The sequence below is a fragment of the Agelaius tricolor genome, unplaced genomic scaffold, assembly GCF_023055355.1.
Source record: "Agelaius tricolor isolate 1412-34295 unplaced genomic scaffold, bAgeTri1.0.p SCAF_8, whole genome shotgun sequence".
Classification (NCBI taxonomy): domain Eukaryota; kingdom Metazoa; phylum Chordata; class Aves; order Passeriformes; family Icteridae; genus Agelaius; species Agelaius tricolor.
Window position 1 is genome coordinate 3550923 of NW_027269268.1, and position 25629 is coordinate 3576551.

General features: G+C 44.8%; 1 protein-coding gene across 4 annotated transcripts in view; it reads left to right on the top strand.

The window, feature by feature from the left end:
- The first annotated feature begins 22554 nt into the window (after nt 1-22554).
- Nucleotides 22555-25629, top strand: part of BMP2K (BMP2 inducible kinase) — a 49276-nt gene continuing 46201 nt past the window's right edge. For all 4 annotated transcript variants that reach the window (XR_011679878.1, XR_011679877.1, XM_071431393.1 and 1 more), the window contains exon 1: nt 22555-22963. Coding sequence is in view for 2 of the 4 variants with exons in the window: in XM_071431393.1 (XP_071287494.1) it covers nt 22816-22963 (148 nt within the window). In the remaining 2 variants the exon portion in view is untranslated. The remainder of the gene's footprint in view (nt 22964-25629) is intronic.

Consider the following 25629-nt stretch of genomic DNA (forward strand, 5'->3'; position numbering starts at 1 on the left):
TGTGTGTGTGTACGTGTGTGTCTGGGCATGTGTGAGCCTTGCAGCAGCTGCCCTCTGTGCTGGAGGAGCCTGCACAGGAGGGAAGAAAGCTTTACCCTCTACAGAACGGAGGCTGGAGGGAGCCTCTTTACACTGGCTTCTGAGACAACTCAGAGATGATGCTGGGTGCACAACACAAAGAGTCTTTCAGCTGCAGAGATGTTGACTACAGGGCTATCTTTGTACTCAGAAATTCTGCCTGTTTGTTGTGCCACGGATCATGGGATTATCTAAATTGGCTTTAAGAGGCTGACTTGCTTTTGCACAAGAGGCGTCCTGGCATTTAACAAACTAAGTGGGAAGTTACAACTGAGGTCCATGAGGTTTCAATTATTTCTTGAGATGTCAGAATTAGGAGGAACAGTGCTCATTGATCTCATCCTGTCATTCGTGGGGAGTACCCTCAAATGCTCAGAAAAAGGCTGTCTGAGGGCATAAAGATTGTTATTCACAGAAGGAAGGAGCTGTGTGGCTGCCACCATGCAGGACATTAGTGGTATCTGTGACTTACCTGACACCACCACCTGATACACAAGCATTGTTTTGTCTCTAGACACTTTCCACTTCTGGCCTTTTCTTACTGCTCACACTTTCCATCTCCTAGCCCTTAAAAAGGAGTCAGCTTCCTCTCTAGTTTCACAGGCTCTAAAATGAGGTAAAGCAGATGAGCAGTACATTACTTCTAATTGGGACTGTTCAGAGAGGTTCATGTGATCCCATTGATCCATTTTCTCTTAAAACCTATACATCAGAAGACTTTCTGAGAGTCCTGGGGAAACTAACATGCTGATGAAGTGAAGTGTTGCTGAGGCTTTTGAGGCTGCTGCTGAACCACATTCCCCTGTATGGGATCCTGACAGCCAAAAACAGACTGGGAATGATGCTGCATGATGTAGCTGTCTGGTCACCAGATAAGCTGCTTCTAAAGTAGAAGAGCACGTGCTACTGAAGGATTATGAGCATGCCTCATCTACTTCTAGAAACCACCTGAAAGGACACAAGCAGCCTGCACACATGAAATGGAAGTGTCTGTGTTCAGGCTGCTTCTTGGGAGCCTGGTTCCTCTCTCCAGCTGCTCGTACAGGGACAGGGACAACAGCCTGTGTGTGGCAGCGTGTGAGCTTCAGACTGCTGAATCTGCAGAAAGCTGCTTTTCTTTCACCTCTCTACAGCTGCATGGAGGTTCATAGCAAAATGTTTTTAAGATAGCATTGAAGCATTTCCTCTTCAGCAGGAACTTCCTGTTTTGCCTACGTGGTCTGTCTCCATGCTTCTCACTGCCCCCTGCTTTCCCTTCCCTGTCTGGAATGGATCTTGCTTTTTGCACCTCTGGTGCCCATGTGCTCAGTGCATGAAGGGAAATGCAACTTCCTCTCTGTCATCCCCCCAAAAAAGCCTCTCTCAAACACTGAATTCTCTGCATGGTTAAATATCAAGGTGGTTTCAAAGGATGAAAAAAAAAATTTCTGTAGCTTCCAGCAGATTTTAAGATTTTGTTGTCAAGCCATTTTTCCCAGATATTTGATTAGATTATGTATCAATATGAAGAGGAATTACTGAGATAAGCAGATGTTTGTGTCTCTCAGTGCACGTGTACAGAGAGACTCTGAGTTCAGAAAGCATGAAACATCCTTCACCCATGCTTAACTGGGAAACTCTGCTTTCAGAGTAAGTTAAAACACCACTGGATGAGACATAACATGCTAACCTGTGTAACCAGAAGACTGCCAGTGAGGTTGTGCTAGACACTTTGTTTAGCCATGTCCTGTCCAGAAAACATATCAAGACCTTAGAAGTGAAGATTGTATCACAGTTACAAAGAAAGCTTTGCTGCTCCAATCCACGCTATGGCTCAAGAAAGGTGGCTCCCTACGGGATGGAGCCCCAGTTCTGGGGAGGAATCACTTAACTTTGGCTACAGATGCCTGTTCTTTAGTTCAAGCACCCTACACCCAGTAACCTCTACACAAAAGCACTTGGGACATCCAACAAACTGTTGTGGAGGGATGAAAGATAAGGATTTTGTACTGAGAGCCAAGAGCTCCAGGAATGAGAGCAGCTGGGACTACCAGTTATACAAGTGTGTTGCACTAGGGGGGCTCAGTGATGTGATAAGTTCAGATCTGTTCTAAATCATTAAAAAGAATGCTATTCTCCAGAGAAGAACTCATTTGGGGGAGCACTGCACCTCGAGACTAGTGAGGTGACACCCCAGCCATGGGCTGGGTGACTTGTACTTCCCAGCAGGGTGGCTGTTCATGCTTAGAAGAGATTATGGCATGCTGTTCCCTCCAGGCTCCAGGCAGGACTTTGCTGTAACTTTTCTCAGGCAGAGGGACAGCCAGACTGCACCTAACACATGAGGTAGAGATTTCCCTGAAGGACTTATGTAAGTGGGGAGCAAATGACTCACACTTCAGAGTAACAATGCTTCAGGGACAAAGCTAAAGGAGCTCAGAGAGGCAATTGGAGAGTTAATCACACCTTTGATGTATCCTTATCTTATCAGGATATGCAGATATAAGGCCTCTGAGAGGCTGGCCAAGTGGTAAATTTTTGGTTGTGTAAACACTGAGTCGATGGGCATTGGTTCCTTAAGGTGGCCAAATCCTGGAGGACTTTAATCCTGTAGCAATAAAAGATTAAAATGACATTTCAAACTATGAACTGTTAACTAACTCCCCCATAAAGCAGCAGACACAAGCAGAGGGGACCAAGGCTTGGGATACACACATGTTGCATCCTTGGGGATATTTCAAGTCCTCCCAGCTTCTGAGGTTCAATGTCACTGTTTCCAAACTAAAGTGGCTGCTCTTTGTAAACAAGATCCTGATCCACTTGCTTCAGTTCCTATGGGAGAGCCAGCTCTGGGGCTGCTTGCCTGCATTATACTATGCTGGAATTCAGCAAAGCACTTTTGCAGTACAGGGAGGCTTGTCTTGTGGTGTCAGGAGGCATGAGCCCTTGCATCTGTTTGCTTGTTTCAGCCCTCCCAGGAAGAAGTGTTTAATGGGGAGATAACCACTGGAAGGCTTGAAGGCTTTACTCTATTTTTTTCATTCCCTCTAAATTATCTGCTTAGCAGCTGAAACGAGAAGGTACTATCTACCTTTGTAGCTTGGAGATGTTGCCACTTAATCTGAGCCGAGATGGGCATGGTGAGATTTAGTGCCACAGAAGCCATCTGCCAAAAGTATAATTTTGACAAATATTGAGGGTTTGGCAGCCTCATGATAGCAAGGTGCTATCACTTGCTCTCAGACTTCCTACTTGAGGAAAAGAAAGGATGACTGAGCAGAGCACATGTGAAAAGAGAATGTCCTGGTTGTCTGCATTCTTTCAGATCACCTTAATCTTCCAAGTGCCCTGCAAAGATAGCCCAAGTGACTCTTAAAACAGCTGTGTGATCAAGTCCTGAGAGCATACAGTGCTTTCTCCAGCTTCCTTGACCCTTGGCAGCTGAACTGGACTGGCAGCTATCAGTTCTCCTGGGCACTGTGTTCTTGGCAAATCACTAAGCCCAACCAGTTATGGTTATATGGGGAGCTGAGAGCAGAGGGAAAGGCTCCATTCCTGTTGCAGTGCAAGGTACAGAGTCCCTGCCTCACAGCCTCTAGTTTCAAGATTTCTGTCAGCTCAGGCTACCAATGAGCTTCACTAATTTAATTTCACCCCTTAAAATGATAAGGGAAAAGGCCTTTCCTTCCAGTTCGCTGGAGCGGTACAGGCCGAATGGGTGGCCTGGCACATGGGTGGTTAACTGACTTGTTTTCCCATCTGCAGGGGAAAACGACTGTTCCTCTAAGGCTATTGCTGTGTGCAACAGGCTGCTGGCCTTCCTGACTGCATCCAGCAGCAACTTCCTCCCTTCAGATAATGTGAAGTTTATCTACAGAATTCTTAGCAACTGGAGGAACAAGCAGAGGGGCAATCATGAGATCTGCTGATAGGAAGCTGAGCATGCCTTCCTTCACAGGGCCCACAAGAACAATTTCCCCTTCTGAATGGCAAATCAGTGTCCTAGCACACAAGGCTGGCATGCAAAGGAGCTTAAAGCAGCGCATTAAATGCAATACAGCACAAATGTTAACAGGGCACTCAGCCTTGGCTTGTGTACTGATGGTGGGATAAACAAATAAAGAACTTTGGGGCTTATGTTCTGCTTATTACATTTGAATTTTGTGACACATTGTATAGTACTTGAACTGCATTACTTTAACTACATATACAAACTACATACACATAAACTGTGCACTCAGTATCCAGGCCCACTCTTTGGTCAGGAGTCAAAGATCAGGGTTCTGCATGATGGGACAAATTTAGCTTTAAATTATGCTCTCAAAGACTTTCCTCTGTGTGTGTGTCTATTCAGAGGCATTTCAGCACTAGGTAAAGAACACTGGCCTTTTTCCCTTCCCTCAGAAAGGAAAAAACTGAAATGGAAACAAGTTTTGAAATGCTACATAAGTAAGATAAATTGGAAAATGGATTAGAGAGTTTCTGAATCCACTTTTCTGACTGAACAGTGAAGCTAGCAAGCACCTGTTCATGTGGAGTTCATATGACACTGATGTCTTTAGGAGTAAGACTTTAGGCCTCACTAAGCCAGGAGTTTCAGTTTGGTTCCGTATTTCTAGAATCACTGTGTTCTCTTTGCAGATCTTTAATCTATCTTATGTCACAGCACCAAACTGATTCTGCTACCCTGCGAAGACTTGAGATGACAGTCCTTGAGACAGCTGTTTCTTCTGCTGTGCTAGAGCCTCAATGTCCTTCTAAAGTAGTAGTATAAGTTGTCTTGAAAAAGGTAACATAATTTACTTGATGGAAAGAGGATTTAAATCCAGCACTTAGTGGCATTCTGGCCTCACTTTGTCTGTCTAACAGAAAATGAGTGGCTTTGTTCTGGCAATAGAGTGCTCTGATACTCATTTTCTGAGACTGGGATGCAGTGGACAATCAGTCTCTGCTGCCTCAGGTGCTACACAAGGCAAAAAAGTAATTAGGTAGTAAATAGCTTTGAGATTCCTGTGGCTGTGCTCCAACACTATCAAGTGTCTGCTGTTCTCCAGTGTCTGGCAAGCTGAGAGCACTCGGTGCTTGGGTGAAAGGGTCACTCTTCACTGCTCTTAACTGTAACACAAGTGCAGGACCTAAGGTCTTTGGGACACCTGGAGGTGTGAGTTCACCTTTTGAGCCATGTTTCATAAGGACCTTACCTCTGCTGCCAGTCAGAGAAAGGACCCTGAGGAGGCCAGTGTCAATTCAAAGTGGGAAGGAATCTAACAAGGAGCTTAGCACTTGTTCTTTCTGTCCCTAGGTAAGATGGATTCGTGAGTTATGGGGGAGGGAGGGGGAGGAGGTAAGACATGCAAACAGCTCTAACCAGCTGGAACTAGATCTCTCCCAGCTGGACAGTTACAATTTGTCAAACAGAAACAATGCTCAACTGTTCGCCCTGTGAGTAAACAGGACCGGAACAAAGCCTCAGCTGTATGTGTGTGTGCTTGTGAACCTCCTTGCACTTACTTTGCTGGCTGTCCACGTGCTGGTCAGTCAGTGTGTGGCTTGTACCTTTAATCAAGGACAAAAGGAGAGGGATGGGCAGGCAGCGACAGGAAAACATAACCCTTCCATACACTGAGGGATCTGCAGTTTGTTTGTGCCAGGCCTATGGTCTGTCTCTGGTGTATCTGAAAGGTCTCAGCCTGTAGTTCCACATGTTCATAAAAGCAGAGTTGGAAAGCAAGTTCACATGAACCAGGACAAGCTACAATTACTTCATGGAGCTCTCCAAACAAAACATCTACAAGTGAGGCTTATAAGCACAGCTAATTTGGTTTACTAAAATGGTCATTAGGACTGCTTGCTAAGATAGGTGAAATGAGCAGCTTGGTGCTCCCCATGCAGCTTAAGTGCACTGCAACACTGGTCAGCTGCACTGTGTCACCTGGCACTCTGGAGAGTCACCCTGCTGCCCCAGTACTCTGAAATTCCCCTTCCGTTTTGTACAAGGGAACCTCTCAACTATTTATCTTCAGCTAGCAAGGCATGGAGCTGGGATTGCTGATAGGCAATCCACTCCTGTGCTCTTGGATCACAATACAGCTCCTCTGTTCAGATTGTGAAAGCTGGAAACAGTGAGGTTGATGCTTTATTTTCCAATGTCCTTTTCAACTGTGGAGTCTCAGAAGAGCAACAAGATGTAACTCATTTGTCACTGCTCCTAGCGATGGGAAGGAAAAATGAGGGGAATGTGTCCCATGGTGCCAGAGTGAATTGGAAATGGAACAGCAAAATTCTGGTGAAATGAAATACATTAGTCTAATTAGCCTGTCCACTTAATTAAAATTATTTTCTTTGTGTCAGTTTGTCTGTGTTAAATGATATGGAGGGGGAGAGCTAACGTGTGTCTGTTTAAGAGCATCTGGAAATCTCTGACATTAGAAGGGAAAAGAGGTGGGATGGTGAAGTATCAGACAGAGAAAAGGAATTCTGGAATTCGAAAAAGTATTGGAGTGATAGGGATTGGACACTCAGTTTGATTTACTTGCAGACAGTGAAGGATTTCTCATCCAGGTAGAGAAAGGATGATGCTTCAGTCGGGATGCAGCACTGAGAATACCAGGCAAAGGAATTGCCCTCCCCACAGGCACAGGGACAGCCTGTGTCATTAAGTCCTCGCAAAGAGCACATTAAAATGCCTGCTCATTTTCTGTCTGCTTTCCAAGGTCCTCGAGGAAGCTGAAATACTGCATTCTCTAGTTACACCCTGGCCACACTGTTGTGTTGGAGCCTTTCAGTGCCGAGGTCTCTGTCAGAGCAGCAGTTTCCTCCTCAGCTGCCACCTTTCAGTTTGTTCTGACCACGGAAGATGATGCCAAATGGCAGCATAAACTGATCCTTGGCTCACAGTATTTGGCAAACCAACCCTGGAACTGATTAACCTTTAACTTCACTTATCTGCTTAGCAGCCCGGCTCTCTGAGGCAAGAGACTGGCACTGGCAGCAGCAGACTTGGGAAGGTGACGCTGTATTTGCCCTTACCGAGTCTATACTCAAAAGGTTTCCTTAGGGGTGTAAGGGAAGTGCCTCAGGAAGGCTGAAGAATGAATGGCTTCTTTTCTGATGTGCATGGGACTAAGGTTGCCAGTATCCAAAGGCAAGAGAGGTTTCTGAGGCCCTATATGACCAAAAACAGTCTGGGAATGTTTAAATAGCCAAGGGCATGCTTTAATGGACTACAGAAAGTTCCCAGCACAAGTGAGACTAAACAGAACTTGTGTACCCTAACCAGGCACCCAAACTTAATACCCTGGACTTAATACCAAGGTGCTCATGCAGCAAACAAGTGGTCTTCACCATGCAAATCCCCCTTTAGATCAGCCCTACCCTCTAAGGCAGTCGTGTCCCTTTTCCAGTCTGCGTGTCACAAGCCTGGAGTTGTGCAGACTGGGGATTTTGCTCAGTTAATCACTGCAGAGAAACCAAAAAGCTTTTGAAAACTTTCAAATTAAAATAAGTTATTGTGTCAGAACTGAGAAACAGAGCACTGCCAGGCTTCTGTTATTGGAGAGAGCAAGAGCAGGACAGGGGAGGAGGGGGACACAAAGAGACAGCACAATGGCAGCCAGTGGCGAGTCCTCCTGTGGAGCAATACTGTCTCCTGGCAACGTGTGGCAATTGGTGGATGGAGGAAAAGGAGCCTGAATGAGGCGCCAGGGTCCATTTCAAGTGTTTTGGAGAAATTTGCTATTCACTTATTGCAGACCTGCCTAGCTTATTAATAATGCCTTCTTCTGCTGTAACCCTGGCTGCTACAGAAGCGCTGACAAGATGGGTATGCAGGGCACAGATCTGCCCGTGGAAGAGCTGGGCAGTGCTTTTTGCTTGGCCCTCTTCTGGACCCAATCCTTGGCCTTTTGTTGCCAAGCATTTAGTTGCCATGCCAACTTTTTATCATTAAATCATAATCTAAGCACAGCAGGAGGCCAAAAGCCTTCTCAGGTCTAGCTCCTCTCCTCACCCCTGTGACTGTACAACTGGTTGTGTGAGCAGGATTGGCTAAATGCTTTGATGGCTTGTCAGCAACAGCCCAGATGAAAACTTACCAACAGGGAAATGACAGTTCCCTTTGGAAACGGGTACAGAGGTTAATGGGAGTTTTGCCGGGAAGATTTCTGCCTTCCCAGCTCTGCCACCTGTCTGAAACCAAGCCCTGTGTGTCACTCAGCTTGCAGTGCTCTGCTGGCACAAGGTGCTGGTGAGCTGGAGCAGGCTTTAGTGTTTCAGGCTTGCTTTGCACTGCCTCATTCCCCTCACAGCAGGACTGTTTCTGTGCTATTAAAGACATACTTCAGACTGTCAGGATCAAGATATTAAAACAAGAAATATGCTGTTGATAACAATGTGTATTAGCTCATTAAAGTGGTGAAATATGTTGAGTGCACAGACCATGTGTATTATCCTCCCTTAATAGGTCAAAACCAAAGCATATACTGATGCTGAAATGGCTCTAAATAAAAAGTATTATTAGTAAGGCTGTGTTCTGCAGAGAAGAGATGAGGCCTGAGCTCTCCCTCCCAACTGCTTTAACTGTTTTGCAGCAGAAAGATTTTTGTTTGTCCCTTCAGTAAAGCTGAATATCCACACCTTGCAAATTATCATTACATGAGAACACAGGCCAGAAAAATGGAAACAGAGTTTTGGACCTGTTTTGTCAGGAGAAGCAACTTGACTGATCCTGCCTAAGCCTTAGGACTCCCATCTGGGATGTCAAACATCACTGGGGAGCAGCACTGCATAAAAAGCCTATATTCTTTAAACACTTCAAATCTCACCCTTAATGTTGGTGGAGGTTTTCCATAGTTTCAAAAACAAATGAAAATCTTCTCTTTCCCTCCCTCTGGCACTGCAACACTGGTGTGAAGAGCATCCCAACAATACAATTACATTAAGTTTTAAATTTTGCTGTAGAGGTTCCTGCTAGTCAAATATGGCTTGGGCTGTTCTTTACCTGCAGCGTGGGGTGAAAGAGCAGGTCTGCTTGCTGCTTTCCTGTTTGCTGCAATGCAGTTCAGTAACAACCAACATGATCCCCATGTCACTCTGCTGTAGAGTTTACCTGATTTATCACTTCAATTACTTTGCTAAAACTGTATTTGGATCCAAAGACACTGTTAGGCACTGCCTGGGCAAGAAAGAGCAAGAGTTAGTTTTTCTGGCATTCAAGGAATTTTCTTGTTGGTTCTGAGAGGGATGAGCTCTTGGGAAATGAGATGAGCTCTTGTGTAGTGTGGGAGCCTGCTAATGCTGCTGAACCAAACAGATCAACTTAAGGCTGTGTCCCTTTCTGTGAATGGCTGAGGGAAAACTATCCTACAGCTCAGGTGTCCTGAGAAAATTTCTGTGTGTTTACTGATTTTTTGGCATTAAGAGGGCACACGTACATGATACAGCCCAGAGCTGATGGCATTTGTTTAGGTTACATACACCTGACCTGCCACCCCATCTCCTGCTGTCCTTGTAGCTGGCTCAAAGAGGGAGCACAAAGCACTTGGGCTGCTCTGTGCTCCTCTTGAGCCACAGTGAAGACAACTGTCTTTCGCTGGCATGGTGGAAAGCAATGGAAAATCTGGCCCTTGTGCTGCAGAGAATAATGATCTTTTCTTCAGCTCTCTTGTCCGAAATATCATCTTAGATGTAAACTGAGAACAAGAGAAGGAAAAGGACTGATGACTATGTAGGACAGAAGGGTTAAGTGAGTGCATGTTACCACTTTGATCTGGATAAACCTTCTTGTCTCTGTGCGCTGGGATAAATGACTGTACAAAGAGTAAGATACACCACTAGGGGACAAACCTGTTAAATAGACATACTTGTGGAAGCCCAATATTTAAGGTCAAATGCAAACCGATAACTTTTTGACCTGGTCTGCTGCCCCTGGCCACTGAATTCATGCCATGTTTACAATTAACACTGGACTTGCTCCCACATTCCAATTCTCTTCCAGAATACTCCAGCAACTGCTTCATAGAAACATGGAGCTGTGTTGCAGGTCCCAAAGGAAAGGGAGCCCAGCAATGGGTCTTTTCTAAATGGCACCTTTTATCTAAAGTACTGGTAATGCAAGGGTTCCATCTGCCCCTAAAAAGGACATAATCCAGAGTTGTGTAAAATGCAGGATCCTCTGCATAATAATTCCCACAGCAGTAGATGACAGCGCAGGAGTTGGTTTTCTTTAAAAGACAAACATCATGTCAGTTTACAGGAGCTCTGGTTGTCAACCAAGACCTGTTCTACCGGCTGCTACACTAACACGGAATACAGGCAGTGCTTTGAGTGTCCAATTTCTGTTTGGTTTTGATTCTATAAATACCTAATCAAAGGTTCCAAAGATGCTCCCACTTTAAAACACATGTTCTTAAAGAAAGTACTAATTTTGTGGTGGATGTTAACTGTAAAGGCACATGTCAGGAAGCTCTGATTTCATGCTTTCTAGATAAGTTCAGTTCAGCAGCTTGGACACAGCTTGTTCCTTTCAGAAACAGAGGCAGTCTAGTGAAGCATAAACAGCAAAAGGCTTTGGTAGTTTGATCATAATTGGAAGCAAAAGCTTGCATGCTAGCTGTACCTATATTTTTATCTCCCTCAGCTTTCATCTGATGTACAGAGGGTCTCAAGTAAAACAGTAATTTTTGTTTGATTCTGTATTCCACCTGTACTTTTATACTGTTAATCATGACACATAGGAAACACTCCTGAATTTTCATTAATGTTGTCTGACCAATGTCTTCAATGATAGTGTTCCAAAAGGTACATGAATGTACTGGCAGTACATGAATACCAATCCCTGGAAGAGACAGCCTGGAGTTTTGCCACAGCTTTTGGCATTGTCAAGTCAGCTCTTGGCAATGGGTGACTCCTCAGGACCAGATTTCCTACCTGACTTCATTAATTATTTTTCAGTTATTGAACAGTACAATACGGTACTGGAAATGTAGTGAGAAATCAAGGAAATATCTGTAACATGGGTAATTGCTGCAATACAAAGGTAGAGACTGTAGAGAAGGAGGTGCAGGGCTTTTCTCACTGTACTGAAATAGAAGTCAGCAAGCAAAAATTCCATCAGAGGAAAAAAGCAAGTGAGAGAGATCACCTTTACGCAACAGCTCTGTTGCTCTGTTTTGCAGAGATGTTGGCACGATTACACAAGTGCAAGGAGGATCAAAGAGGCAGTCTCGCAGATGACAGCAGCTCTTGCCAAATACTACTTCTTTATAGCCTCTGCTTTAGGGAATTCTGACAGCCGTGCTAAAGCTCTCTACTTATCAGGTCTTGCAGGCTTCACATGGTAAATGCAAGTGCTTTCTTTGCATGGGGAGTATGCTGTCTGCCTTAAAGATTATACACTATTGTACACCTGATTACAGGGACAACTTAAATAGATTTTCCTAGAGGATTAGAGCTCGGGGTACATGGGACCTTCAGGAGAAACAAATGACAAATGAGAGACTAGAGGAAGCAGAAGAACCCTGTGGGACTGGGCTGTTTGAATGGTCAGTCACTGATAATCCATCACCAACATTAGCTTCAAGAAAAACTTCCATATATTCTGGGGGCAGAGCCAGGCAGACCTGGCATGAGCTTTAGCTATAAATTATCATAATCCTCCGTGTGTGAATGGAAGCATGAACAGAAATGCCATGTCAGTAAGGAATCATGGCTAACCTGGCTCTCCCTATCTTGGTGAGTGGAGAGGACTGCAACTGGTTAGCTTCTCACCCATCCTGGAATGGGTCAGAAGGCCTTGGTCAAACAGGCCCCAGGAGCTGAGCAGCAGTGTTACACCTTGCATTACTAACAAGGGTCTGTTACCAGTTGGAGGCATGGGGGTTTTGCTGAAACATCCGCTGTTATGAAACAGTTGGACTACGTGGAGAGGGGATGATTTTTGTTTTGTCAGGCAACGTGGTTGAAAAAAGACTGTCTCTAGCTGGGTACAAAGTGCTTGCTGTGCATTAAGCTCCAGTAGGCTTTTTGGATAGCAGCTGTTGGAACACGCACCCATTTTTTGTTTTGTGCTTCCCACTGTGTTTGGTAGCAGCTGTCAGTAAAGCCATCATCAGGCACTGGACACAGCTGGACCACAGAACACTAAAAAGGGGCAGCTTCCAGGGCAGGAAACAGACACACTGAAAACCACCAACAGACTGTCAGCACTACTCACTTAGCAAAGAGGAAGCTGTCCTTGGGCAAGGCAGTGTACTCAGGCTCTGGCTGGCGAGCTGGGATTCTAGTCTGGTTTTCAGCCCTTGAAGAATGCTGCGTGCACTTGTCCTGATCAAATCAGGTGGGAGCGGGAGGACAGCACCGGTGTTGCTGGTCTAGGTTCTAGGCAAGCCACGTGATGTGGAGCAGGCTGCACTTTATTAGGTGAACTAGTATCAGTGGACAGGTAATATTTCAGTGGTAAGGCACAAAAGGTTGTGTTCCAGTCCTACACAGAAGCAGCGAATTCCAAACCCAAGCAAGTTGCCCAGAAGGATATGTAACCTGTCAGGCCCTCTGAAGGTAGCTAGCGTAGGTGGGGTGCTGACAAAGCAGTTGGAGAATAACTAAAAACTAATACGCTTGCTCTTGAGCACCTTTTGTCTAGGCTGTTCCTCATTGTGCAGGAAACCCCACCATCTGCCCTAGCCACTCATTCAATGCTTAATTGCCCTTGCAGCTACACAATTTGTCCATGATGTTTAACCTAAATTTCATTTGGAATGATTCCAATTTCATTTGGAATGATTCAGGTACCCCTATCTCTGCCCTGGTTAAAGGGAAGGTGACTGGCAGACTTCCCATTTGCTATTTTTTGTCACTAATAGGCTGACTCTTTTCTGGGACAAACAACTCCTCCCACCCACTTCATGTTCACTCACAGGCCATGCGGTTTCCAGACATCTGGTTCTCACTGATACCACCTCATTTTGAAGGGCAGTGTGCCCCTCAAACACAGCACTCCTTTGGGTATGGAATGGAAGGGTTACCTCACATCTCTTGGATCCTCTACTTGTGTTTTCAAGCCACACTTAAACATAGTTCTGCTATTCTGTGGTACAAGCAGGCCTTCTGGCCAGCATCAGGAGTTAGAAGCATGACCTCTAATTTTCTTTTTCCCCAGGAAGCTGTGACTTTAGCCACACAGTTGTTAAATCAAGTGCATTATAATGTAGTAGACATTTTCTGGTAGACAGAGGTGCCTTCTGTAGCAAACCTATGTTAAGATAATCTAGGCTCTGTATTCTCCCATGTCTTAAAGCATTTTATGTGCAAAGCAGAGAGTTATTAACTGCAAAGTGTCTGGCTTCATTATGACAGTGAGGCTTGAAAACGCTTTTGGAAATGACATTTACTGAATCAACAAATTCAAACTAAATGAAGCACAACTGAGACATTTTTTCTCATTTCCCAAAGTGTCTCAAACATGAGAAAGCTAAGAAAAAAACAACATTATTTCCCTCAACAGATGACAACAGGTTTTGCTTTTAAATAAATGGACTGGTTTTTTTTTTTTTAAATGTTTACATCTTAATACTGTTTAAAAATTCTAGCACACATGGATATGTGTTCTGCAGACAGATGAGCTCTTAGGTAAACCACAGGATTTACATAACAATATCAGACTATACTGCCATGTGAAGTATAATTTGGTAACTGACACTGACTCATCCAGGCTTTGAACGTGCATCACACCAGATGCCAAAAAGGAAAAAGTATACAGCAGATATCGAAATAATAAGGATACCTTTTCCATCACCTGGAATGATGCACTAAAGTTAATACTGCGCTTTAATGACTGAATAATTAATCAGCCTGCTTGAGGTAATTGTGAGTCTTGTTGTTATCAAAGTAGATGTCTCCTTTGCATCTACCTGAGCTATTAAGCTCCATGACCTTAGTGGAAAAGGGTTCTACAGGTTAGTCTAGTATTACATACATAGATAAAACTGCTCCTATGTATATTTATGTCTATCTGCTGTTGTATAGTTATATCTTTTTCCCAGAGGCAGTTCAAATTGTCTTTTGGGTTTAATTAGCCATCTTTTTTTTGAATAAAAATACAGAGCAGACTAAATAAATAATTTTTTCTTATTTACGTTTTACATGTCAATATCAGGGTCATGGCCTATCAACATTGTCCAGTCCAATCTTTACCAGATTTCCTCCTCCAACCTTTTACTGGGGTTTCATATAGCAATGCTAACAGAGAGTAGCTTAACAGATAAGGCTGCCTTAGATCTGTAAGTGGGACTTGGCTGATTTATTTTCTAAACAGACAAGTCTGATACAGGGCAGGATAGCAACAAATAAACATGAATGCCCTGCTACACTCCAGGGATACCCAGGGCACACAGGCAGCAGGGAGAAATGATCTCTTTGATCACAGATGAAGCACTTGAGCAACAGTTTGAATAAAGACTCTGCCCTGATGGATTTAATTACATCAGTTTAGAAACTGCTTGAGCTGTGTGCACACAGCAGTGATTTAATTAAGCTACGTCTGAACCGGTCCTGCTACACTGGAGTGAACGTGAGCCCCCAGAGTTTAATCACTACAGGCAGTGGCAAATGTCTGAGGCATCAGCTGATGTGTACTGTGTTCTCATCTCTGCCAGATCTCATTGCCAAACCTTGGCACGGTGCACAGCTGGGCTGGATCTCACTGCCAAACCTGGACTTGGCACGGTGCACAGCTGGGCTGTCCCTCAAACCGTGCCCTTGCTCCCACAGGACAATCAGCTCTACCAAACCTCCACCGACTCTCTCCATCCCTTCTGTCTGTGCTGATGTCCCTCTGGTGGTGCACATGGATTGGGAGTCTGTAGGAATCACTCATGAATGATGAATCCCTCACTCTGGACAGCCAGGCCTGCTGCATGCAGCATCAAGTGCTCCTGCCTTGTCAGCAGCAACTGCATTTACAGGGGCAGTGCCCAGGTTTTGTTCAAGGCTCACTGGATTGCTTTTACTCATCTCCTCTCAAGGACACTGCAAGTCTGAATTCGTAAAGATTATGAGTATTACTATGGTTTGTGACAGCTCTGTTTAAACAGTAGTGACTAGGTATAGGGATTTCCTAGAGACTAATCAGAGGCTAGAAGGAAGTGATAAGCCAGAGTTCTGCAGGGAAATTGTTACTGCAATTGCAAACTAAGAAAAAAACCAGGAAAAATGCAGAAAGGATCTTTTTAAAACTGATTACACAATTTTATAGGCAAAACCAATACAATTGGAAAGCCAATGCATGCTCTGAAAAAAAAGTATGTCTTGAAGGCTTGTCAGATTGTTTCAATCATCTTTCAACTTCCTAGTCAACTTAAAAAGTGAACTTGAAAAACATTTTACAATCTTGCTGGGTTTAGCTCACAGTCCCTTTTCCCAAATATATCCTGTCACAAATCCAGATTAATGGCCCTATGCAGGTCCTTCTGTCACACAAGTAGTTTTTTCTTTTACTGTTAAATCTAGTTTTCGTGTGCTTTGTAAGCTAACCTGTACTGTTTTATTGACTTTGCAACAAAACTCGAAATAATGTCTACAGTAAATTCCACATTATAGCAGCTTGAAGGCCCATTCCAATCAAGCACAGATGAACAGGAGAGTAAAAGAAAGCAGCCAGCACATTGTGGGCTGGAACCATTAAGTCTAAAGCTCATAACATCTCTGTTACAGGTCACATCAAGTTCCACTGAGTCACAGCATTTCCTTGTCATGAATGCATATATATAAATACTGAGTTCAGATGAACATACTCAGCTCCACTATGTGTACCTACACTTCAACTTCAACCTTCTCTGAACAAACACTTATCTATTAAGCCTTTAAAGAGAATCAATAGAACACGGAAAAATTTAAAACTTTCACCACCTTTTTGATGGAGATACTGCATTTAATGAGTTCTCTTCTATTGATTCCTTACACTCTAATTACAGGAAAGGTTTTCTCACTGTCTAGTTTAAATTTTCTCTCCTGTAGATTAAGACTAATTATTCCTGTCTTCCTAGTAGTAAACACTGACAAACACTGACCAATTTCTCCTATGTAACAGCCCTTACATCAAAGGAAATGAACAGACATCCAACATAGTTCTTCCTCTCAGGACCATCTCTCCTATCCAGGACAGAAAATTACTTCCATCTTGTGCCCAAGACTCCCTTGTGCCATTTAATGTGCACTTGGGCCCAAGTATTTATAACTGTATTAATAAATGGGACTTTAAAGGTAGGAGTCAGCCAGCAGTGACATCTGTAGTCAGTGTGGTTTCACGCGCAGCAGCACACAGTGTTCACTTGTGACCCAAAAGCCATCCTTTCTTCCCAGGCTCTCAGTTCCAGGGAGCTTTTTCCCCTTTCTGGTAGCTTGTAAGACTATATCAAGAACTAAGAATTTTTAGCATAAGGACTAATGATCAGAGATATTACTGCAGTTCTCTACAACTCAAAAAATACATGGAGGGAGGGAGGGAAAAGGCCATTGTTCATTTTATAGAACAATTCTCAACAGTAAAATCTACCTCTGCAAACAGTAAAAGGATTTGAAATAAAATTATTTCTTGAACCTCAATGCCCGTGGCTCTTCCAAGACTTTTCACTGCTACAAGTAATTCTGGGATGTATCAATGCCTCTGGGGGTTTTCAGTGACACTTGTATACTTTTTAGGAAGTAATGCATTTAGTTCTCAAAAGTACTTAAACAAAGGATGCTACAGTGAAATTTGTATGCTGCTGGAAGTAGGATACCATTCAGGCTAATCACTTGTGCTTGACCTTCACCTTTTGTCCTTTTTATCTCAAAAGCAGTTGTAGAAGCAGCAAAGCAGTATTAGTGCTGGAATTTGGGCACTTTAGTTTTCTTGTATCGAAGTTTAGTTTTCAGGAAGGGAACACTCTGCCCCCCCCCCCCCAGATCTCTGAGTACTGTCAGCAGGCCTTTTATGAAGTGTGTACCACGATTAGAAACTGCTGAGAAAGGCCACGTGTTTTAGTCACGTGAGTAACTTTTTCAAGGAAGAGAACAACTTTGTAAGACTTACTCATTAAATAAGCTGGGATGGCAGCTTTCCTTAAAAAGGCTGCACAGGCCACACTGCATTTCTATAAAATAAACTCCTTAGACATTTTAAGGACTGCAAAAGTAAGTAGTCACAACAAGGGGCCTTGCTTCTAAGTAAGAATGAAAGTAACTAGGCTGATGGTGAGCTGGGAAGGACCAGGAACCTGGACAACGGAAGGCAAAGAGCTCAACTGCAGGAGGCCAAATCCAGGGATCTCAGAAGGCTCTCACACAGTGAGCAGGAACATGTTACCCTATCAAATGAAGCCAGAGGCCTGGTCATCAGCACAAACACAGGAGACTGCTCTGTTCCAGAAAGGAAACAGACTATTATTAATGTAAAGCAATTTACCAGGTCAGATGCAAACATTCTGAGCCCCTCAGAAGCTCTTTGCAATTCCTTCCCTTCAGATTTCTACCAAGGACTCTTACCAGCACATTTGCCTTTGTTTTCCCCACTTTGCCTCACTGAATGGGCCAGGGGTTGTCATCTCAACAAGGAATTTATATTTTGTTTGGTACCAATGCTGGCTGCAGTACAGATGACTGAATCTCGTGTTGCAATAAAAGACTCTTGACCTCAGTGTCAATGAGAGCTGTGCTGGGTGTCACTCACCACAGCTGATGTCAGCTATTTGCACCTTGAATATTTTCACCAGCTGGCTCCTCAGTTTGTTTCCATTTTAAAGACGGAAATCAGCAGCTTAGTTTTTTCCACAGCTCCATTTGTTTCTGTCCTGATTAGAAGAGATGATAGAAACTGAAAGGAATGAAAATTTGTCTCTCTTCACAAGGTCACCGCAAAGCCTCCAGGGCTGCTCAGACCTTCTGAACCAAAGCTGCCTTCAGAGGATGCACTTGCTTTCTGACTGATTTGTGCCACCCCTCTGCTCCAAGTGATTCTGCTCCTTTTCTTTGCTTTTTATTCCCCCCCACATCCATATTTTCCATGCCAAGATATTTCACAACGTGCCAAACTCCTGCAATTTTGTATATATAATTTTATATTTATAATAAAGCAAAAGAGCCTTTCATTACTACTCCTGGCTTTAAGATGTGGAGCTGGGATATGACTTCATCCTAGAAAAAATGCTAACCCAAACCCAAACCAGTTGTCTCCTGGGGTTTTCTTAGCTTTTAGCTCATCATAAACATTTTCTGTGGTTTCAGTAACTGTGCCTAAACCAGATTGCATGAGGGTCAGCAGTACAAAACTAAGACACAGGATTTACTGAGATAAAGTTTGCACAGCTACTTAAATGTGTAAAATGATGTTTCTCACGGCTGTCAGGGGACCAGAAGCAAAACAGCAGAACAATGAAGCAGTAAGAGGGGAAAATGAATTAGAAGAGCTTATTGGGCAAACCCACTCTCTGACAGTGTTTTGCTTGCACTGACTGAGTTATTACAAAATAGAAAACAACCCTCACATACCCACATAAGACAAAAAGCCAATTTGCTGCAGTAATTGCTGAACACTTGAGATCCTCTATTACCGATTTCTTTCAAAGTTTTAATATATAAAGGACATATTTCTATAAAATTAGATTTTTTTTCCGTTTGTTTCTGACACTCAGTTTGGGTAATTAGAATGAAAAGAGTTTATCCAGAAGCAGCAAGAGACATTTCCAAAACAACACCCACACAAAGGAAGTTTTCTACTTCTCTTTTGCCTTAATAAATGCTTTCTGTAATGGATTTTCAATATTTTTGCAGGAAGTTGTTTTATCCTCATGGGATTGATTTAAAACAAATTCATGTACTGTACAGAGGAAAGAGTTATGAGAAGGGAGAGATATGAGGAAAGAAACGCTCGATAAACAGTAGTCAAGGTGCCAGCATTTGAACTATTCAGTTTAAAGAGGATTAAACCATCACGTTTCACACTCCAAGCGCACGTGAAATATCTGGTGTTTCATGTTCACACAGTGTTCTCAGCTAGAGCTTTCCTCCACAAACCCTTAAAGGTTTTACAGCAGTCTAGCTAAACACAGCACTGTTTTATAGATGGCAAAGTGCTCACACACAGAGGCGAGTCCCTCCAAGCTCCAAGCTGCCTCACCGTGCTCCCAGGGACAGGACAGCTGCCTGAGCTCTGAGGCGAGGCAGGTGCCCAAGGCTGCGGAACTGAGGTTTCCAGAGCCGGGAAATAAATAAAGTTATGGATATGCTCTCTGTGCACTCACAAGCAGTGCCTCTCGCAGTCTGCACATGGAGAGCAGTTACTGCTGTACTAAAATCCTCTCCAGACCTGCTCCTGTGTCACTAAGTGGGACAGAACCTTTGTGCCAAACAGGGCCAGGAAGTGAGTCATTTATATGCCACACAGATCTGCCACTACACAACTACTGAAAGTGAAGGAATGTATCTACATTTTAGACCCCAAGCAGTAAAAGGAAGGAAGGAGCAAAACTTTCCAATATTGTGGTGGAGACATACACAGCAGGTGACCAGCACTTTGTTTTCTTACAGTGAAAGTTCAGTATTGGCTCCACTGTCATATTGTTTTGGGTTTTTTTTAAATGAAATCTGAGTACCTCCTATGATTTCACGATTCATCAAGTTGACAGTTTAAGAAAAAAAACCATTACACAGGCCATCATCTTCTGCAGCCCCCACCCCCAAATGATCTCTCCTAAATTCAGGATTTGTATTTCTGATTTTTGTTCTTTATCAGCAGATTTTTCTTCAGACCATCTACTGTTTTACACCAACCAGAAAATATCTGCTTGTGAGTGCTTTCAAGGTATTAAAACTTGTTTTATTTGTTTTTTAAGTAGTGTAAACACCTTTCTGATCTGTTTGTCATACTGCCAAACGTGTTGCTTGAAATAGGTGGGGTTTGCTGCACACTTTGCAGATGCAGGAGGCCAAAGCATCCCTGCTGTGCCTGAACCAAAGGAGAGGTTTCACCTCAGTACAGAGGGAGCAAAGTTTACTTTGGGTTTCATACCTTCAGTGAAAGACAACTCACAACTCCTCCTTGCTGGACATTAATATAGCTTCTAGAAATGTCACCATGTTGCTCTGCTCAGGTGAGGATTTAAACAAAAGAGAGGGGGCCTATTCACATATGTAAAATTATCACTCAGTTACCTGCTTTAAGGGCCTGTATTTTTAAGTGAGTTGTCAAAATCCTCCCTATTATTGAACTTCCTTGCTCTATACTTAAATAAAAGGGACCCCTTAACATGAAGACATGCTGGCATCTCACAGGAAAAACCCATTTGGTGCTAAGGCTGAGGCGAAAGGTGCTGTGGAACACTGTGAGGCAGCAGAGATTCCTGGAGATTCCTGCCAGACCAGCCAGCCCTGCAGCCACTACAGGCTCAGCAGTGCAGCTCAGTGTGCACTGCTGACACACTCATTTGCCAGCTATGCCCAGGAGGAGACCTCTGTGTTCTCCAGGATGCCAAGACAGAGATTAGCAGCGTTAATCCCAGTGTAACAAGAGGGCTCATTTTCTCCAGCCCATAAATAACTCCTGCAATAATTCAGCCTCTTACTTTAAAAAGAACAAGAACACAGGGGTGGGGATGGGGACACCAAAGCCAAATAAAACCTTACCAGATAACCTAAAAGCCAGTTGTACTCTCAAAGTCACAGTGGCTTTTAGCAAATACATTATTTTTACTGAGCACCACCAAAATCATAGCGGTCAGTGGCACCAAATGTACATGCTCCTAACCTAGCTGCATTTTTTTCTCAAAGAGATCATTAAATGTCTAAGAGGCATAGCCATATCTCACTGTAGGAACACCCTCATTAACACAACACTCCTGCTTATGTCACCCCACTTACAGAACTCTGCTCCTTTCATCCACCCTGAATATTCCTTTCTCTCCCAAGGAAAACTGCAAATTAATCTCTGTATGCTGTTGAAAAACTGATCTGCTGTTACTGAGAGGACAGCAGTGACCTCAGAAAGGGGACTGCCTATGCAAACAGCTTATCAGTGCTTTCCATACGTGACAGGTTGTCCCTTCAGTACAGACACATTGTCATTTTCTTACCCACTAAGATTGTGGCAACACAGTTAAGCTGAAACTAATTTGGTTACCAAAACATCATCCCAAAGATTTGTACTTCAGACCTCTCCATTTTTACTGAACCAGTAGCTGTAAGTGATATCCATACAAAACTCACCTGTTCAGTGGGAAAGGTTGTTTTGTTAAATTACCACTGCCAACACCAAAAATCTAGCTTCATTCATTCCTATGAGAGAGTGACTGTGGAGGAATAGAATGTAAGAAAAAAATGCAGAAGGCAGTCTCACACCTGATGAGTTGCAACTGTACTAATCACCAAAGATTAGGAACAGGCCTGCCCTTAACAGGCCACAGCTGTGTCCAATAAGAAGCCAAGTGCTACAAAAGGGTGGGTTAGGAGAGAGTTGGAGTTTGTTGGCTGTGCTGTGAAGGAGTTAGTGCTGCAAGGAGCTGCCCATGAGAAATCACCAAGAAGGTATGAGAGATTTGAAATAAGACGACAACAACTGATAGAGTGTTCTTTACCAGTTTTGGTCTTACTGTATATGTTTTCATTTGGTTAGGGAAAAAAAACAACCACACAAGTACCACATTTTTATTTGTACAGGGCAGGAGAGGGACTCCCATGTGAAATCAGCCTGTGAATCAGTGGTGGTAAATTCCCTGGTTTGTTTTGTCAATATCAGTATACTTCAACAGAGGGGAAATGTACGTATTAAATTTCCTTGCTGATGGCTACCTGTTCAGACCCATCATTTCAGCCCTGTCCCACCCCTTCTTTTCAGTCACCCTCATGCCTCTGCACAGAGTATAGGTGGAGACACACCACTGGCATTTGTACCTGTCATCAACACTTTTCACACATGTTTCCCAGATAAAGAGATTTTTAGGTTAGGTTTGTGAGCGACCTCTGGAGATCATCCAGTCAAGCTCCCCTGCCAGGGCTGGGTCACCTCGAGCAGGTGACACAGGAAGCAGCCAGGTGAGGAGAAAAGGGGACTCCACCACCCCCCTGAGGCTTCCCTTTGAAGCACTCCACAGACCCAAGAGGCTCCACAGGTCCGGGAGTGGGGAGCCATTTTTACCACTGCGATCATTACCACACCATCTCCACACCGCTTTGCTTCCCACACACTCCTTCCCGAGGGCACGTCCCGGTCCGGACTGGATCGGCGGAGCACGACGGACGCCGTGAGGGCGGCGAGGGACCAGCCTGAGGGTGGATTTTGCGCCGTGCGTGTCCCCCCGGGGCACGTCCCCCTCAGTGCCTCCCGCCATTTCCCCTGAGGGAGCGCGCGGCACCCCGCGAGCGGGAAACTGGGGGCGGGGGGGCGGGGGGCTCGCGCCTCGCTCCCGCGGCACGTGCAGCGCCGGCCGCACTTCCGGCCGGGCGGGTACTTTCGTGAGGGGCAGGGCCGCGCCTGCGCCGTCAGGCCGCGCGCCGGCGGGGCGGCCGCTCCCGGCACAGCGCGCGGCGTCCCCTCAGCCGCCCCGGCCGCCCGGAGCTGTGGCTGCTCCTTCCTCCTTCCCCCTCTCCTCCTCCTTCTTCCTCCTCCTCCCTTTCGGGAGCCGGCGGCGGGCGAGGAGAAGCGAGTGCCGCGGCCGGCATGTGAAGCGGGGCACCCCCTGGCCGCCGCTTGCCTCCGGTTCCTGCCCGGTTCTTCCTGGGGCTCCGCTCGCCATGAAGAAGTTTTCTCGCATGCCCAAGTCCGAGGGGAGCGGCGGCGGCGGCGGGACGGCGTGCAGTGGCTCCGGGAGCGGCGTGGCCCTGGGCAGGGCGCTGGTGGTGGGGCGGTACCAGGTGACCCCAGAGGAGCCGCTTGCCGAAGGTAAGAGCGGGCCGGGGGAGGCGCGTACGGGCCGGAGCCGGGCCCTCCCGGCCCCGAGGAGTCGCTCGCCCGCGGGGAGCGGCTTGTGGGGCTTTGGGCTGAGCTGCTTCGGCCGCTCCCTGGGCCAGGGGCTCGTCGGGGCGCTCGGAGTTCCCCGGCTCGGTGCCTTGGGTGAGTGAGGCGCGGTGAGGTGTCAGCGGCGCCTCCGTCAGCTGCGTGTTTTGCTTTTGCCCCCTACGGTGAGGGGAAAAAAAACACAAACAAACCCGACAAAATACAATTCTTGGTCTTTTTTGGTGTAAGGCAGCAGATTGGTGTCACGGTCACGGGTGGAAGTGCAGTGCTGGCAGGTTGTGCTGTGGAGCCTCTCCCCTCGCTGCAGGGTGCTCGACTTGTGCTTCTTGTGGTGAACTTGCACTTGGTGTCGTCGGACTTCCACCGGGACCGAGGGAAGAGTTGTGTGCGTTTTTGTAGCCATGGGTTTGGCTAGACTTTCTCAGCTGTGCTGCTTCACTAGGTGCTGGCATGGGACGCCATCAGAAGAGCCGTTTTTGAGTTTTGCTCTGTATGTGGGAAACAGTGCGGTGTTCGTCTTCCAGAGCTGGTAATTGATGTGATGTGGAAAGGGTAATTCGCTTCCCAGGTCACTGAGTTTAGGGCTAGTTCTGTATATTTCATAGTTACTGAATGTTTACTATGCACTGCTTGGGATGCTGTGGGTGAAATGATATATCTCTGTCGATTTCATCGGTGTGTTGCTTAGACTATGTAAGTGTATTTATGTGTAAGTATACTAGTTAACTTTCACTGATTTTATGCATTTCTTGGTGGAGATTTAGGATGTGGTTTTAGCAAGTGCATGCAGATAATATCACTAATTGGGAGCACAAAAGTGGCACTTAGCATTTCATTGCTGTCTAGGAATGATTTTCATAGAAAAGTGGATTTGGTATGCAATATTTGGAATGCAGTGTTTTGTATTTGGGTGTGAAGATGGTGTCAGGAATTAGCCACCTGTATACGTGGTTGGCCTTGCTGGGAGCTACTTCCAAGTCACTGGAAGAAGGTCTGACAGCAGGTCATGTCTTGGCTGTGCGGCTAGCAAGATAGAGACTTTGAAAAAAAAAGACAATAGGCTCTTGAAGAAATTGAGGTGGTGTCAGAAAACCTATGTAGTGGAGAGGAGGGAAATTTTATAGTGCTTTGTTTAGTGTAGCACATAATTAAAAGTTTTCTCATAATGTTCTGTGTTTAGAGTCACTACAGATTATGGGTTTTTTTTTCCTCTCTGTAGCTGGCAGAAACAAATTGACAGCCCTTGGGGGCCAGGGGAAGTCCAAGTTTTAACATGTGACTCTTGTGTGAATTAACTTCCTACTTTCGAGTTGGAAAGATGTTTTCTACTGCTTTTTTTATTCTTCAGGTTTTATGTGGTATTTTGAGTATAGATGCTTAGGACGAGAATTGATAAGGGTTGGGCCAGTGCAACTTTGCTGCATCCTGAGAAAAGTCTTTAAGCTGTCCCTGGAGCGGGTCAGTAGGGAGAGGCCTGGAGGATAAGAAAGGAACAGGTGGCACAAGTGCAGGGTTGGGGAAGTAGGAGGGGCTGGGCTCTCCCAGCTCCTCTGCCTGCCGGGAGCAGCTGGGCTGTGACAGGGTGTGTGTGTGTGTGTGCCGCAGGTATGTGCCGGGGGAAGGGCTCTCTGATTGAGTGTCCGGGTGGCACTCGGGTGCTCCTAACTGACACCAGGCTTTATGGCTCAGGAGATAGCTTTTTATCTGGGAATAACTCGTTGACAATCAATCCCTTGCCTCAGTAGCAATTAATAGTAAGAATTGTGTATTAGTGCTGTTACATTAGTCATACTGCTACCTGTAACTAATGCTGAACACTTTACAAATCCCCTGGTTAATAATCTTTCTCATGGGAGGGCAGAGGAGAAAACTTTTTTTCCTGTCCTCTTTGCACAAGGCATTTTTTTCTTTCAGTTTCTGAAACTGAGTTTAACTGAAGCTTGTAAACTTGTCAGGTAGTTCCTATTACTCATGCTGATGAAATAGCATTTAAGATGCTAATATCCATCCAAGTTAGAGCTTGTGTTATGAGGCATTAATGATAGATCCAGTTAACGAATCTAAAGATCTTAACAAATCTGTTTAAGAGGAGATACAGTGTTCTGTTAGCAGAGGTGTGGTATATTGTGTTTTTATTAGCTATTAGAATTAATAGCATGATATGTCTGTTTTATGCAAGCTGTTTAAGCCCCACCCTCTTTCCAGCTTTTGCTCTGAGTAATCTTAGGAAGGCAGCTCCTGGCATTGTGGAGGATTGGGGTTCCTGGGAACTGGAGGACTTGGCAGTAGTGATACTGAAAAGCTGGGGTTGTAATGACCTTCCTGGGTTGCAGGGCTGGATCTTGGCATAGATTTCCCATGTTGATGCAGGTATTGCCCTCCAGATGCTTTTCTGTAGTCTTTGACAAAATGGTTTTATTGCAGTGTTCTAAAGGCAGAAGTTTGGCGCATTATTATCCAGTTGTTCTGAATAAAGTATAATGCTATCTAAAGGAAATGCATCTTTTTGACTAAAGAGGGTGTGAAGTTGAAGAGCTGTAGTTGTTAGGCTGTTAGATGGTTTGTTTTGTTCTAAACACACCTGTTCTGTG